Here is a 16,599-nt window from a genome sequence, read left to right on the forward strand (position 1 = left end):
CCTTTTTCTTTGCGTGCACTTTCTGAACATGTTTTATTTTATATTTCTTTATTTCTGTATATTTGGCAAATATTAAATATCCCCAAGGACAATAACTTACCCATTCTTTCAACAAGTCTTTTGTTTCTTTTATACATTTATTTATTTTATTTATTTTATTTTTGGCTGTGTTGGGTCTTGGTTGCTGCGTGCGGGCTTTCTCTAGTTGCGGCGAGCGGGGGCTACTCTTCGCTGCGGTGCGCGGGCTTCTCATTGCGGTGGCTTCTCTTGTTGTGGAGCACAGGCTCTAGGCGCGTGGGCTTCAGTAGCTGTGGCACATGGGCTCAGTAGTTGTGGCTTGCAGGCTCTAGAGCGCAGGCTCAGTAGTTGTGGCACACGAGCTTAGTTGCTCTGCGGCATGTGGGATCTTCCCGGACCAGGGCTCGAACCTGTGTCCCCTGCATTGGCAGGGGGACTCTTAACTACTGCGCCACCAGGGAAGCCCCAGCAAGTCTTTTTTCTTTCTTTCTTTCTTTTTTTTTTTAGATGTTGGGGGTAGGAGTTTATTTTATTAATTAATTAATTAATTTATGGCTGTGTTGGGTCTTCGTTTCTGTGCGAGGGCTTTCTCTAGTTGTGGCAAGCGGGGGCCGCTCTTCATCGTGGTGCGCGGGCCTCTCACTATCGCGGCCTCTCTTGTTGCGGAGCACAGGCTCCAGATGCGCAGGCTCAGTAGTTGTGACTCACGGGCCTAGTTGCTCCGCGGCATGTGGGATCCTCCCAGACCAGGGCTCGAACCCGTGTCCCCCTGCATTAGCAGGCAGATTCTCAACCACTGCGCCACCAGGGAAGCCCCCCAGCAAGTCTTTTTGAGCCAGGCATTGTGCTAGGGATAACTAGACTAGGTCCCTGCCCTCAGGGAGTTTCATCAATCTCTTCAGCGCGTGCTTGTGTAACAAGGGAAAGAGAGGTTGCCCAGTAAAGAAAAGCTCAGAGTTACCACAGCAGTTACTGGCTTGGGCTAGAAAGTATAGTTCTAGAAAGGCTTCACAGCAGCCCCTTGCTGCCTGTCTCCCACTGGGTGCTTTTAGCACTTGACTCAGGCCTCTTCGATGGCCCTTACCAAGTTTATTGTCTATCTCCTTCCTTAGGACTCCTTCCTGGGCAGGGACCCAGACTCTTTATAGCCGAGCAGTGAATGTTTAATGAACAAATAATCGTGGGGAGTTCCCTGGTGGCCTAGTGGTTAGGATTCCGGCCTTTCACAGCCATGGCCCAGGTTCAATACCTGATGGGGGAACTGAGGTCCCGCAAGCCGCGTGGCCAAAAAAAAATATTGTGTGGATGTAAGGGATGGTCAGCCAGCCAACAAAAGTATTATTCCTTTCAATCCCAACCCAAAAGGAAACATGATATTTATTGAACGTACGTGGAGGAAAGGAAAGATTGCTTCACCTTTTACCTTCCTTCCACTGGAAACAATAAGGTAAATGAGAGTTTACTTTTTATTTATTTATTTATTTTCAGCCGCGCCGCACAGCTTGCAGGATCTTTGTTCCCAGATCAGGAATTGAACCCAGGCCCTCGGCAGTGAAAGCATGGAGTCCTAACCACTGGACCGCCAGGGAATTCCTGAGAAAAGTTTAGAAGACAGGAAAGGTAACTAAAGTGAGCATGTTTGTTTGTTTGTTTTGCGGTACGCGGGCCTCTCACTGTTGTGGCCTCTCCCGTTGCGGAGCACAGGCTCTGGATGTGCAGGCTCAGTGGCCATGGCTCACAGGCCTAGCTTCTCCGCGGCATGTGGGATCCTTCCGGACCGGGGCACGAACCCGCGTCCCCTGCATCGGCAGGCGGACTCTCAACCACTGCGCTACCAGGGAAGCCCTAAAGTGGGCATGTTTTACATCTCCTGGTGGGAGTGAAGGTTCTTAAATGGTTTCATTCAGTCTAACCAACTACAAGTGGTGGGGAGCGTGGGGTGGCGGGCAGTCACTCATGTAATAGCAAGGCAGGAGGATTTCTCCACCTGGGGTAGGCCGGACAGAGAGCTGGGCAGTCTTGGGGGAACAAACATGAGTTATTTCAGCTGTCTGGTCAGAGGGTGATGAGCAGTCTACTGCCCGAGGAAAGTCCTCACCAGTATGGCCTGGATGCCAACAAGTTGAGGTTCCCTATCACTCAGTCATAGGCTGGGAAGCTGGTGAACAGGGACTCTAATCCTTCTTGCGGGTCCCATTAAGTTCAGCCTCTACATCTCCAGGCCCCGCTAATCATTTCCTCTTCCTCTCTCTTCCCTATCTCTCAGGGTCTAGGGAATCCCTTTCAAGTGAAGGACAGAAGTGAGGAAATCTTGCTTTCATTTATGGTGTTTTCTCCCACATACCTTGTTCTTGCCTAAAGTCCTTTTTTCTTACCCTTGATGACCTAGGATTTTGAAACTCGAAACTCAAAAGCTAGAGAAATACAAATATTTTTTCAAATCAGATGTAATTTACAGACAGCAAAATTTACTTTGTTAGGTATACAGTTCTATGAGTTTTGACAAATGTGTACGGTCATGTAACTAATCATCACCACAATCAAGATAGAGAATATTTCCTTCACCTCAAAAAGTTCCTTCATGTCCCTCTTCTAATGAACCCACTTCTCCCATCCCCAGCCCCTGACAACCGCTGATCTGTTTTCTGTTCCTATAGTTCTGCCTTTTCCAGAAGGCCATGTAATAAGCAGCCTTCTGAATCTGGCTTCTTTCCTAACGCTTTAACATAATACTTGAGAGGTTCATCCACGCTATTGCATGTATCTGTAAGTCATTCCTTTTAATTGCTTAATAGTATTTCATTCTATGGATATACCACAGTATTTTCACCAGTTGATGAACATTTGTATTGTGTCCAGTTTCTGGCTGTTATGAAAAAGCTGCTATTAACATCTGTGGACAGGTTTTGTTATGTATTTTGTATATATTTTCACTTTTCTTGGGTAAATGCTTAGCTGTAAGATTGTTAGGTCACATGGCAAGTGGATGTTTAAATTTAGAAGAAACCATCAAACTTTTTCCAAAGGGGCTGTGCCGTTTCGCATTCCCGCCAGCAGTGCGTGAGAGGTCTGGTTGCTCCACATCTGTGTCAGTACTCAGAATTGCCTGTCTGTTTATTTTTCAGTTTAGTCATTCTGATAGATGTGGATACTCCTTTTTTTTTTTCTTTCTGATTTCTACTGACACGTTTCTCCTTTGGGATAAATGTGCAGAAAATCCTATCTGACCAAATAAAGCCAAGAGGAAATTTAAGAGGAAATTTACATAATAAGCAAAAATATATTTTGCTTCGTAAGAAAACACAAAGATAAGAATGAAAAAATGAAGATGTGAGGAGCAGGTGTTGGGAAGAGGGACTGAGGTATGGGGTCTCAACCTTTCCAGGATGGTTCCTTTTTGTTACCCATCTAGGTAGGACACATACCTTTGGCCAAATTTTCTGATTAATCCATTGGGAAAAATTCACTTCTGCTCTCAGCATAGATTATAAAACCCACCACTTTTTGTTAACCCCTGTTTTCCACCTTAGTCTCCTTTAAACCAGAAATGCCAGCTCTCACAGAAAGATGGGTGGGACAATGGCATTGCTAAAATAGCCACATGGAAAATGATTATAAAAGATACACATGCAAAGGAAGACCTCACCCTTGACCCAAAATTATGTTATTTTTTAGTTCTTTAGAAAGTGATTTGACATGAAGAGTCTTTGAATTCTTCTGAGGACTCATCTTTTTTTTTTCTTGTCACTCCTCATTCACTTCATTGGCACACACATTTTCAGGATAATCTTGCAAGTTATATCTCGGTCATTTAGTTCCAGGCTCCATCGAGACTATTATGGCCTCTGAAAGAGGCTGTTTGCATCGAGATCCAGAAAACTCAGGTCTGAAATAGAGACTACAACCCCCTCCTTATGCATGAAAATTGAAAGGAAGGCATTTCTTCCAGCTGTATTTGGGACACACACCAGGGGCTTTGTTTATCCATGGTTGCACCTCTGTGCAGCCAGCAAAAGGAACAAAACACCCCACATCCTACCCTGACAGTCTATGTCCCACTTCCTTTCATCCAAGGAGAAATTGCTGCTTGTATCCAAAGCTGCTTACACCTATCACCTCTCTTTTACCAAATGCAAGGGACAGCAAGGGGGCAGAGGGGTGGGAATTTTGAAGAATTCAGGTAATCTGCTGACTGGTTGGCAAGGCTTATTTTTGGTTTCTAGGTAATAAATCATGACTTACAAGCAGAAGGCTACTCCTGGCTTCAGCCGTCATCTGCAACCATACTCCCCAAGGCCCTGTATCCAGGGTGACCCAATACTTTGGCAAATGGAGAGCATGCGGAAACGGAGCGTTCATGTTTGAGAACCAGACTCTAGACATTTGGTTCAAAAAGTGATGGTGACACAATGGGGTCAGGCGATGCTGTCAGGAAGATAGCTACTAATAATAGCTCATATGTATTGAGCACTTGCTCTGTGCCAGCCACCAGACGCTCCACATGGTCTTTTTTTTTTTGGCCACGCCACACGGCTTATGGGATTTTACTTCCCCGACTAGGGATCGAACCTGGGGCCCAGGCAGTGAGAGTGCTGAGTCCTAACCACTGGACCGACAGGGAATTCCCATGTTCTTTTTTTTTTTTTTAATTAATTAATTAATTTATGGCTGTGTTGGGTCTTCGTTTCTGTACGAGGGCTTTCTCTAGTTGCGGCAAGCAGGAGCCACTCTTCATTGCGGTGCACGAGCCTCTCACTATTGCGACGTCTCTTGTTGTGGAGCACAGGCTCCAGATGCGCAGACTCAGTAGTTGTGGCTCACGGGCCTAGTTGCTCCGCGGCATGTAGGATCCTCCCAGACCAGGGCTCGAACCCGTGTCCCCTGCATTGGCAGGCAGATTCTCAACCACTGCACCACCAGGGAAGTCCACCTGTTCTTTATTTTTTTATTAGCCCTCTCATTAGCCCTATGATAGGTCCTATTGATATTATTAACTCAGTTTTACTGAGGCTTAGTGAGAGAGTGACTTTTACCTAAGGGCCCAGAGCAGATGGTAGAGCCAAGTTAAAAGCAGGTAATGTGAGGGACTTTCCTGGTGGCCCAGTGGGTAAGGCTCTGTGCTCCTAATGCAGGGAGCCCGGGTTCAATCCCTGGTCGGGGAACTAGATCCTGCAGGCATGCTACAACTAAGACCCAGTGCAGCCAAAACAAATAAATAAATAAATATTTTTTAAAGATGTTAAAACCAGGGCTTCCCTGGTGGCGCAGTGATTGAGAGTCCGCCTGCCGATGCAGGGGACACGGGTTTGTGCCCTGGTCCGGGAAGATGCCACATGCCGCGGAGTGGCTGGGCCCGTGAGCCATGGCCACTGCGCCTGCGCGTCCGGAGCCTGTGCTCCGCAACGGGAGATGCCACAACAGTGAGAGGCCCGCGTACCGCAGAAAAAAAAAAAAAAAAAAAAAAAAGTTAAAACCAGGTGATGTGAGTCTTCATTCTTAACAACCACTAAATTCTATCTCAACTGGAGCCCCATTGCAGCAAAAATCCACAGGTAGATAAGTCTAACAACAGGAAAATGTGAAGACCAAAATTTCCCAGATTTTGAATTCTACTTCGAAAATCAATTCATTTCAACAAGTCATTCATTTATTCATTTAAAAAAGATTTGTGAACATATACAGATGCTGCGCATACAATAGTAACAAGATAACTATGGTTCCCTCCCTCATGGACCTGACAATCTTAGAGAAAGAGTTTGTAGAGAGACAATTACAGTAAAAAATGATGTATTTTATCAGAGCTATGAAGGCACAATGCCAAAGGGAAGGAAGAGGCGCCTACATCTGATTGTGAGAGTGAGGAAAAGCAGCTGAGTCTCAAAGAATAAAGAGAAATCACCCAATAGACAAAGTGTGTATTTGTGTGTGTGCCTGCACACATGTGTGTACAGGTGCTTGTGCATATGGGGTGGGGTACTGCACAGAGGGGAAAAGGAAGCATAGTATTCATACCTGAGAGCAGGTGTTTGGTGTGCCTGGAACACAGGGTTCAAGGGAAACAGCAGGAGCGGAGGATGAGGCTGCACAAGGAGGTCAGGACCGGGTCTTTGAAGGGCCTTACAAGGGCCTTTAACTCACAGGCAACAAGAAGCCATTAAAGGATTTTGAGCAGAAGCATGACATAGTCAGATGGGTATCAAGGGAATTCCCTGGTGCTCTAGTGGTTAGGACTCTGCGCTTTCACTACTGTGGGCCCAGGTTCAATGCCTGGTTGGGGAACTAAGATCCAGTAAGTCAAATGGTGCGGCCAAAAAAAAAAAAAAAGGATGGGTATCAAATTCCAACTTGGTCAGTTATGGAAGGAGACATGGGGGCAGGGAGATAATTTAGGACGATGGGGCAATTTCGAAGAACAGAAAAGATAAAATGCCTAACCTGGGGCAGTGCCCCTGGGGACGGGGAGGAGGGGACAACGGGAGTATGATTAAGGAGACAGAATCCCTGGAGTTGAGGACTGCTTCACCATGAGGTAATGTAATGGTTAACTGCATGTGGCTCCAGACTGCACTGGTTGCATACACTTGTGACTTGGCCAAGGTATTAATACTTAAACCCACCTGCCTCGGTCTTCTCATCTGTAACATGAGGACACAATAGTACTTACAGCAAAGGGTTGTGGCTAACATCAGATGAGATCCATGCGTCGAGAACAGTGTCTGGCACAGTAAGTGCTCAACAAATTTTCTGTATACATCATTTTAGTATGAGAAGGGGAGGAATCTAGGCTGGGTCCCGGGTTCCTGACCTGGGTCACTGTCAACGTCAACTAGGTGCAGGCTACTCTCCCTGAGAAGGTTGTAATCTAATAGAGCACCTACTGAAAAAACATTGTGAAACTGTTCCTAATGGGCCACAACTAAGATTTGATGTACTTGTTGAGCCACGGAAGTAATAAGTGACACTCCTGAGTAGCTCCAGGTTCTGGGCTGCCTGACTCATAGCAAGATTTTCTGCCTTTGTTCTCAGAAGATATTTTTCAAATATCAAAAATATTTCATGTGATCCTAATGCTCTTAAAGTAACCCCAGGTCACTGAAAAAAGTACTAGCTACTAGGAAATGCTCCCTGAAAAGATAATTTCTTCAAATATCTAAGTTTAAAAAAAAATTTAACAAAGCTTTCTAGAACTTTCTGTCTCCCCTGCACGCCCCTCCCCCCCCAGGTGAATTCTATCTCCTCTGAATTCCTGGGAGCAACGTTAGTGGGAATTTATGCTTGGCTCTTCTATTTTTTCCTTTCAGGAGTAGATCTGAATCTACTCCTTCCAGTTTGAATCTCTTTTACTTTCAGAGAGACACTATGGTATAAATGATTTTCAGCATGTGGTGTTGCCTTCTAGCCATCCATCTATTCATCCATCCTTGGATCCATCCACCCACCCACCCACCCTTCCATATACCCACCCAGCCCCTTTGACTGTGTGGTACACTGGTGAAGAGCCTAGAGTTTGGAGCCAGAAACACCACTATTAAACTTTACCACTTAGTACTTACAAGACCTTGAGGCTGTCATGTGACCTCTCTGAACCCAACTCCTTGTTTGTAAAATGAGGATACAAACAAGTATCTCCTTGCATTTGTCTTGTGAGAATTCAATGAGAATGACTATTAAGCATGAAGCACAGCACGGGGCATGGACTACACGCTCAGTCATTGGTATATGTTTGCCTTTATTATTCTGCAAACCAGACGTTGTGCCAGTCACTGAGCACACAGCAGTGAACAAGAGAGTTAGGGGCCCGGCCTTCATGGAATGTATAGTCCAGAAGAGGAGAAAGACATGGAATTAGTCATTTCTCCCAAACAAACCCATCTCATTAAACAGTACTACTATTCTCCCAGTTTATTAGGTTCAAAATCTAGGAGTCATCTTTGGTTCCTATCAACCCCCCCTTCCCCCTCCCCGCACACCCAGCCCCCATATCTAACCCATAGCTAAGTCCTGTTAGCTGTACCCTCAAAAGATATTTCAAATCTGGCCAGTTTTTACCATCTCCTCTTGCCTGGACTCATGGCAACGACCTCCTTAACTGGTCTCCTTACTTTCATTCATGCACCTTATAGCACATTTCCAAGAATAGCCACAGGGATCTTTTCAAAGCTTAAATCAGGGACTTCCCTGGTGGTGCAGTGCTTAAGAATCTGCCTGCAAATGCAAGGGACACGGGTTCGGGCCCTGGTCCGGGAAGATCCCACGTGTCGCGGAGCGACTAAGCCTGTGTGCCAAAACTACTAAGCCTGTGCTCTAGAGCCTGCAAGCCACAACTACTGAGCCCATGTGCCACTACTGAAGCCCGCGCACCTAGAGCCTGTGCTCCACAAAATGAGAAGCCACAGCAACGAGAAGCCCGCGCACCGCGAGGAAGAGTAGCCCACGCTCGCCGCAGCTAGAGAAAGCCCGTGCACAGCAACGAAGACCCAACACAGCCAAAAAAAAAAAAAAATCAAAGCATAAATCAGATGTTGCCGGTCCTCTGCTTAAAACCCTGCAGTTAGAATAAAATTCAACCTTCAAGGCCCTACTTGCTCTCATACCTGCGGTCACACTACCACAGCCACCTGGACAGTCATTCTGTGCCTTGAAGCATGAAGCTCTTCCCATCCTCCTATGCCTGCCTCCTCCTCACCCACCAGGCCTCTGCTCAGATGGCATCTCCTCAAAGGGGCATCTCTGACCACTGCACCTCATTACCCCCACCCCCATCACTCTATCCTCTTACCTTGTTTTATTTTCTTGATATCACTTCTCTTTTTTTCTGTCTCTTTCTCCCTCTCGCCCCTCCTTCCTCCCTTCCTTCCTTCCTCTTTCTCCCTCCCTCTTTTAAAAATCTCTACATATAACTGGTCTCCATGAGGGACAGGACTTTGTCTTCTTGCCTCCGTATCCATGTGCCTTGAATAGTACTCGGCACATAGTAACTGCTCCATAGATATTTTCTGAATTAATGATTGAAGGACTGAGTGAATAGTAAAGTCTGTGTGATCACAAGAACAGTATGGCTGGGGCAGCGTGGTGATGCCTGCTCAACCATGTACTGGAAAAGACTTCCATCTGTCTCAAACTGAAATTCAGTCCTGCCTGATAGCAAGAACTTGGACTAGAATTTTCTTAGGATTCCTTCCAATCCGAGATTCTGGGATCCATGCCTTTTACTGTGTCCTGAAGTGTCCTCCTTTCACCTGGTTCTTAGCAATACTCATATTAAAGAGCTGCTGTGGCCAAATGGTTGGTGAAATGGAGACCTGGCCACCATTCTTGAAAGAGCCATGGATCACCTTCCTAAAAGAGGCACTGCCAGAACTCTACTGAGGTTATTTTATAGCTGATATCATAACAAAGGCTCCCATTTGTAGTGCACTACTATGTTTCATCCACCTTGCCTCCCTCTTGGCTAATTCTTACATCCAGTCTGCAGAGTAAGCAATTTCTCCCTCCTCGTCTTGCATGTAAGGAACCTGAGGCCCAGAGAAGACCCCCGACTTGCCCAAGGTCACAGAGCTGGTTAGAGTGGGGAGCTGGGGGGCTTCCCTGGTCCAGTGGGTAAGACTCCGTGCTCCCAAGGCAGGGGGCCTGGGTTCGATCCCTGGTCAGGGAACTGGATCCCGCATGCATGCTGCAACTAAGAAGCCCACATGCTGCAACTAAGAGTCCACATGCTGCAACTAAAAGATCCCACATGTTGCAAGGAATATCCCGTGTGCTGCAACTAAGATCTGGGGCAGACAAAATAAATATAAAAAATATATATACATTAAAAAAAAATAGTGGGGAGCTGGGATTCAAATCCACGTCTGTCTGGCTCTGATATCTGGGCTGGTTCCCCAACAGTCTAGAGCAGGGGTCCCCAACCCCCGGGCCACAGACCAGTAAGGGTCTGTAGCCTGTTAGGAACAAGGCCGCACAGCAGGAGGTGAGTGGCATGCCAGCAAGCAAAGATTCACCTGCCGCTCCCCACCACTCCCCACCGCTCCCCACCGCTCCCCACCGCTCCCCATCGCTCCCCACCACTCCCCACCGCTCCCCACCGCTCCCCATCGCTCCCCACCACTCCCCATTGCTCCCCACCACTCCCCATCACTCCCCACTGCTCCCCATCGCTCCCCATCGCTCGCATTACTGCCTGAACCATTGCCCCCCCTCCGTCCGTGAAAAAATCGTCTTCTACGAAACCGGTCCCTGGTGCCAGAAAGGTTGGGGACCGCTGGTCTAGAGGGCCAACTCCTTAATGTAGGCAGTAGATGGCACTGATGTCAACCTAGCTGATACTAATTTAGGAAAACAATCCTGAGATAAAGAGTTGGAGAAAGAAGACTCTGATTAGCCTGCTGGCCCTGCAGGAATGATGGGTTTTATCTGTTGCAGGTCAGAGCTATTTGGCTTCTGGAGATTCAAGGACAGGCCTGTGGGGACCTTGGAGAAAACTGTTTTCAAAGACAGTGAGCCCATGATGGGCTCCTCTGGGCTGTGCCAGTGGTGGGCAATGTCCTCACCGTAATGAGAACCTGTCAGGTGAGAGGAACAAGGAAGGGTTTGTAGGGAAACGTGTGCCAGGAAGGCCCTGGACAGAGGACAAATGGGAGCTGGGGTGCAGGAGAGAGAAGAGAAGTAGATATGCCCACAGTATCTACTTCTTTTGTAGTCCCCTTCCTTCTCCCAGGACGTTCTTCACTGCATCCCTGGCTGAGGTACCCTTTTGTTCTTATAGTCTTTCATTGGGAGAGAAGGGAATTAGCTGAGCAGTGAGGGGGGACCTCCATAGACAATTGCCACCGAAATCCCACCAAGTTTTTAAATGTCACCTCCTCAGAGTGGCCTCCCTTGACCTTCCCCTCTAAATAAGACACCCCTCACCCCCACCATCATTCTCTCTCTCTTTTTTTTTTTTGCTGAGCTGAGCAGCTTGTGGGATCTTAGTTCCCTGACCAGGGATTGAACCTGGGCCCTCGGCAGTGAAAGCCTGGAGTCCTAACCACTGGACGACCAGGGAACTCCCCCCACTATCATTCTCTATTACTGCACCCGAGCACTTCTCTTACCACCATTTCTCACAACTGGAATTACATACTTACTAATTTTCACATTCTGTGTCTAATTCTCCCCCTAGGGCAAAGACCATCATTTTTTTAATTCACCAGTGTGTGTTCAGAACCAGAACGGGGCTGGTGTGAGGGAAATGTTCAACAACTATTTGTTGCATGAGCGAAGGAATGAATGGTGTCTGGGTGGCTGATCCTCAGACGGGTGGTCTCTGTGGCATGGAAATAAATCACAGTGTGTTCATTCCCCTCAACGTCTGCGTATGAGGAAAATCATGTTAGGTTAATACCAAGGATAGGTCCAAAGGGGAAGTCAGGACCACTCCCCAAGAGGTGTCTGAGGAAGTCCTACCCCTTTGCCGACTGAGGTGCAGGGCATTGGGCGCTGCTTTTTTTCTTTGTGGTACGCGGGCCTCTCACTGTTGTGGCCTCTCCCGTTGCGCAGCACAGGCTCCGGACGCGCAGGCCCAGCCGCCATGGCTCACGGGCCCAGCCGCTCCGCGGCACGTGGGATCCTCCCAGACTGGGGCACGAACCCGCGTCCCCTGCATCGGCAGGCGGACTCTCAACCACTGCGCCACCAGGGAAGCCCTGGGGACTGCTTTTATGGAAACGAGCCTAAGTCAGCTCAGCCCTGGTCTCTCCTCCCCACACCAGCCCCCACTCAGTGCCCAGCGGGGGGCAGGTCATGCTGGGGCTTGCCCCACGTTGTGCTGCCAGGAGCTCCCGCCAGCTCCTATCAGATATATGCCGGCTGTTGGCAAGCGAGAAGGAAGCGAGCTGTTGCAAGAACAAAGTCTGTCACCCTCCTAGACTACAAGTAGTAGCTGAGGGAAGCCAGCTGGTACCGGGTTAAGGGGACCGTTATTTGCCATCTTATAAGCAGGTGTTTGAGGGTCAGATTATTTCTCAGCAGGTTGAAAAACGGGGCAGGCATGATGTTTTGTTTCCCCTTTGGCCTTCCTGAGAGCAGGGTTCACCCATGACGTCTGATTGACCTGGTTCTTTTAAGGGGGACCTTGAAATGTAGCTGAGCATACAGACCCTACACTGTGCCTACCCATTCTTCCCAGTGCCATCCTTTGTTTATCAACTGTGAGACCTCCGATAAATGTCACGAGAGAAGATAAATGGAGCCAGGAGACTCCTCACTATGGCCTCAGCGAGATGCATCACAGTCCAGATTGGGCCTCTCTTTGGGACTTCTAGATGGTAGGAATCTAAGGAAGGGAAACAGAGTTCTGCTTGTTCTTCTGGGCTTTCACATCAGAGATGTTCCCATCGTGGGTCTGCACATTTAGAGATGATGGTCATTTTTTTTCCCACTAGTGTGAGGGGCTTAGATGACCTTGATTTGCCCTCACATTTTATTTTCTTTTAATTTTAAAAAATTATTTTATTTTATTTATTTATTTTTGGCTGCATTGGGTCTTCGTTGCTGTGCACGGGCTTTTCTCTAGTTGTGGCAAGCAGGGGCTACTCTTCGTTGCGGTGTGCGGGCTTCTCATTGCAGTGGCCTCTCGTTGCGGAGCACAGTCTCTAGGCGCGTGGGCTTCAGTAGTTGTGGCATGCGGGCTCAGTAGTTGTGGCGCACGGGCTTAGTTGCTCCGCGGCATGTGGGATCTTCCCGGACCAGGGCTTGAACCCATGTGCCCCGCATTGGCAGGTGGATTCCCAACCACTGTGCCACCAGGGAAGCCCCACATTTTATTTTCTGGAAATAAAGTTAAGACTGTTTATTGATCACCTACTATATTCCAGGCACTGTACTCGGCATATTTTCCAACGTTGTCTCACTTCACTGGTGTAAAACCATTTCAGGCTAGATTATTATTTCTTTTATATACATGAGAAGATGGAGGTTCAGAAAAATAAAATAAATTTACTAAGCCCCTCAGCTGAGAGACTGAGTCATAATTTGTACTCAGGTTGCTCGGCTCCTAAATTTGTGTGTTCTTCCCATCCAGGACCCATGAAGAACAAGAATGCTGGAACAAATTACAGGGTAACCCAAATACATTACTCATCAGTATGAATCTAACACTAAAGATTGTTTAGCTGTTTGCTTTTACTGGAAAGTGACAGAGGAGGGGGAGGAGGGGGGCATTTTTCTTTTGCTGGGGTTCAGTCGGCTCTCGGCACCCTGTCCTGTCCAGACAACCCGAGCCTCTCTAAGTAGGCCACCTTGCTACTGTAGTGTCAGAGAAAAGGTGACTTCTGTAGGGACTAATGTTAACTTGGCCCAAACTTCCATCCAAGGTAGCTGAAGGATCTGCATCATTGGATAAGAACCACACTTTTTCAGTCCAGGAATATCTGTGGGGATAAAAGCTCCAATAAAATGAAAGTTAGCCTGTATTATCGTCTCCTGCCCTAAACCAGAGGCATCTCAGCAAGACAGAAACCCCAAAGCAGTGTCTTGTCTCGGAGACCAGTGACTTAGTCACCTGGACCTCTATCCTTCTGCAGGAGACAAGCCTCTGCCTCTGCCGTCTGGGATGGAGCCTGAGCTCTCCCAGCCCTCGGCAGCCCAGCTCCAGGAAGTTTGCTGCTTCCTTATCTGAGATGTATTATTAAACTGTGATCATACTGTGAGAGGAGCCAGCCAAAGCAGTGGCTATTAATAGGGAGGTGAAGAAAGCTGACTCAGGAGGAAGCTGACTTAGACAGGAGGGGCGAGCCTGGCCACCTTGACCTACAATCCTTGGCCAGAGGTCAGCGAGAGAGAGAGACCTGAGCTCTTTTCGTTCCTGGGCCAGAGTCAGCACTGTCTGGATTTCTCAACTTTGGAAATAGAAACCTGAAGCAGTCCTGATCAAAGGGATATACAGCTGTCTTTCCCAGGTCCTTGGGGAGTCTCAGAGCCCTGAGAACAAATAAATAGCTACGACTCAGCAGAGCTGCAACCCTTCCCTCACGATGTCATCGGTCGGTGCGTCTTGGAAAGGTGCTGGGGCTACATTTCTGTGGTCTCCCTCAACTGAGAAGCCAGTGCTGACCCAGCCCTTGGCTGGCCAGACCTTCCCATTGACAGAGACGTCAGAGCAGGAGATTCTATTTCTGGCTTCTTGATAAGGCTTGGGAAAGTGGGCGTTACAGAAAGGTGCGAGGGGAGAATGAAGGGCATGGCGCAGAAGGGCCTGACAATGTGGGAGAAAGTTTTCAGTAATTTCTGTTGATGTGATGCTTTCTTCAGGGAGTTAAGACTTTAGCCATTTGGTAGACTTGCCCTCCTCTGGCAGCTGGAAGCAGGATAGATTCCAAAATCTGGCTATGGCATGCCACAGGAAAAATAGAAGTGCTCCTGGATGCTGGGTTCAGCGTATCCCTTACTCTGTGCCAGGCTCTGAAAGAACACATGTTCTGCATATGTTGCTACATTTAGTCTGCACCAGCCCCCACACGGGGGTATTATTACCCCTCTTCTAAGGGGAAAAAAGTGAGATTCAGAAGGGTAAAGTGACTTGGTCACACAGTAGGTGACAAAGATAGTACTAAAAACTAGGTCTGTCTGAGGCCAGAAGAAAAGCCAGGCTTCCTGCCTTTGTGCCCAAAGCACATCCCTACCTTTTCTGCTCCTTCTACCTTGACCCAGCTGTCTCCCCTCTGTTGCTACTCCAGTACTCATGCTGAGGTCAAGGTGGGAAAGGTCTGTATGTGTGTTGCTGGGAGGTGCTGAGAAGTGGGGGAGTGATATGTTACAATCTTCTCACCTTTCTTTTAGTTGGTTAGTTGGTTAGTTGAGGTATGTTTCCTCAAAGTAGAAGATTCATTTTGGTTCCTGGATCTCTGAAGAATGCAGATAGGATGTGGGAGACTTTTTCCCCTTCCTTCCTAAATATATTTCTTAAGTACCTATTGGGCTCAGCTCTGGGTGGCCTGGGCACTCTCAGATTATAGGACAATTGAATGACAGCATTGATCTGGTATTTTTCTCTGCTGTTTTTCACGTATCCTAGGAACTATCCATGTGTGTATATCTCTTTAGAGTTACAAAGGTGTCATAATCTACACAGTTATATGTATCTATAAAATACTTCTTCACAGAAAAGAAAGAAGTGACTTTCCTTCCACTGATTGTCATATGGGCCACTTCCTGAACTTGAAAGAAATTCCGGGATCCCAAACTCCAGGTCCTAAACTCTAGCACTTACATGAGGAAAGAGTTTCAGCCCCCAGCAGTCAGGGCACCCTAAATACTGAGGTGGGACCAGACCAAGCTTGGTAGTTTCCAAGCCCTCAGGCAGTAGATCATCTAGGCTCTTGTTTTGGGGTCTTATGTACTCTTTTGGTCAATTCTTTTTTTCTTCCTTTTTTGGAAAGGCAAACAGGTAGCCTACCAGCAACAACAGTCAACAGGATGATGGCAGCATCTAGGTTCAGAGAGCAGCCTCCTCTCACTGGAGTCAAAGTTAATTAATTCCCACTGCACCTTGAACTAGGTCACCTGCGCGTCTGTGCTGGGGCCTGAAGGGGAGGGCGTTTCTAGTCTGGCTCTTGGTGCACGTCCTGGGCAGGGGACGTGGAGAAGTGGGTATATTTCACCTTTGCGTGGGGTTGTCTCTCCTCTTCTCCCCCAGGGAGGTGACCATTTTCAGATCTGTGGGTGGGGAGGAAAATCTTCTCTTCCAGAAATAATCTCTTTCTGCAGCGGGGTTTGAAGCTGGACCAAAAGCTGCTAGTGCTATTTTTACCCAGCTTGCAGTTCAGGGTGTAAATAGCAACTCTGGCTGTTTTTTCCCACAGCTGACAACAGAGTCGACCTCTTCGAGGCAAAGGCATTCTGGTGTTTTGCAGAGAGGAAGCAACAGAGGTTGTCCTGGGGCCCAGGGGATGATTCCTTGACCACTGGGTCAGTGTAGAAACAGGGGCGGCATCTCCATGGCTCTGTTGTCTCGGGCTCGGCTGTAAACACCAGGCCCCGTGATAGCTGCTCCGCTGAGGCTGATTTAAGGAAGCTCGATGTGGAATCAGGAGGGGAAGTCTCGGCCTGAGCTGCTGAGGGTTCCAGGAGCCTGAGCTCCCCCTGACTGCCCCCTTGCCCCACCTCTCTTGCATTAGCAAGCACTTCCTCCGAGGTTGCTGCCCTTGGAGGCTTCCTTGCCCCAAACCCACCAGATCAGGAGCTGAAGAAAGATAGAAAAAAAAAAATCCACTCAAGGCTGCCCAGATGACAGAATGTCTCTATAAATATCCGCCTCCTGGTTCTCAAGTGATTGGAGGCCCCGCAGTCTTCAGTGATGGAAGTGTCATTTAGAGGGTATTGGTGAGAGCGCTGGCTCCCTCCGTGCCACGTGTGAGCAGAAGCTCAGAAACTCACCAAAGCCTTGGGTTATGTCTCCACGTGGCTTGGGTGAGGTGGGTGGGAAGTTCAGCTTCACAGAGGGCCCTCCTTGGTGTGGCTGATGGGCAAGATAAACCAGCAAAGACTGAGCTGTGCCCATCGCAGTTGGCAATTCTCTATTGCTTTCCTTCGGGGGAACAA

General features: G+C 47.9%; 1 protein-coding gene across 3 annotated transcripts in view; it reads left to right on the forward strand.

The window, feature by feature from the left end:
• YPEL2 (yippee like 2) overlaps positions 1-16,599 on the forward strand; it is a 90,684-nt gene that overhangs the window by 68,446 nt on the left and 5,639 nt on the right. For 2 of the 3 annotated variants that reach the window (XM_073797848.1, XM_073797847.1), the window contains one exon: positions 1,507-1,638. In XM_073797848.1, the coding sequence (XP_073653949.1) occupies positions 1,507-1,626 (120 nt within the window). In that variant the 3' untranslated portion in view covers positions 1,627-1,638. Of the gene's footprint in view, positions 1-1,506; positions 1,639-13,081; positions 13,120-16,599 lie in introns of all 3 variants that reach the window. The other variant, XR_012328662.1, reaches the window with a different exon arrangement.

Source organism: Tursiops truncatus, chromosome 20 (assembly GCF_011762595.2).
Source record: "Tursiops truncatus isolate mTurTru1 chromosome 20, mTurTru1.mat.Y, whole genome shotgun sequence".
Taxonomy (NCBI): domain Eukaryota; kingdom Metazoa; phylum Chordata; class Mammalia; order Artiodactyla; family Delphinidae; genus Tursiops; species Tursiops truncatus.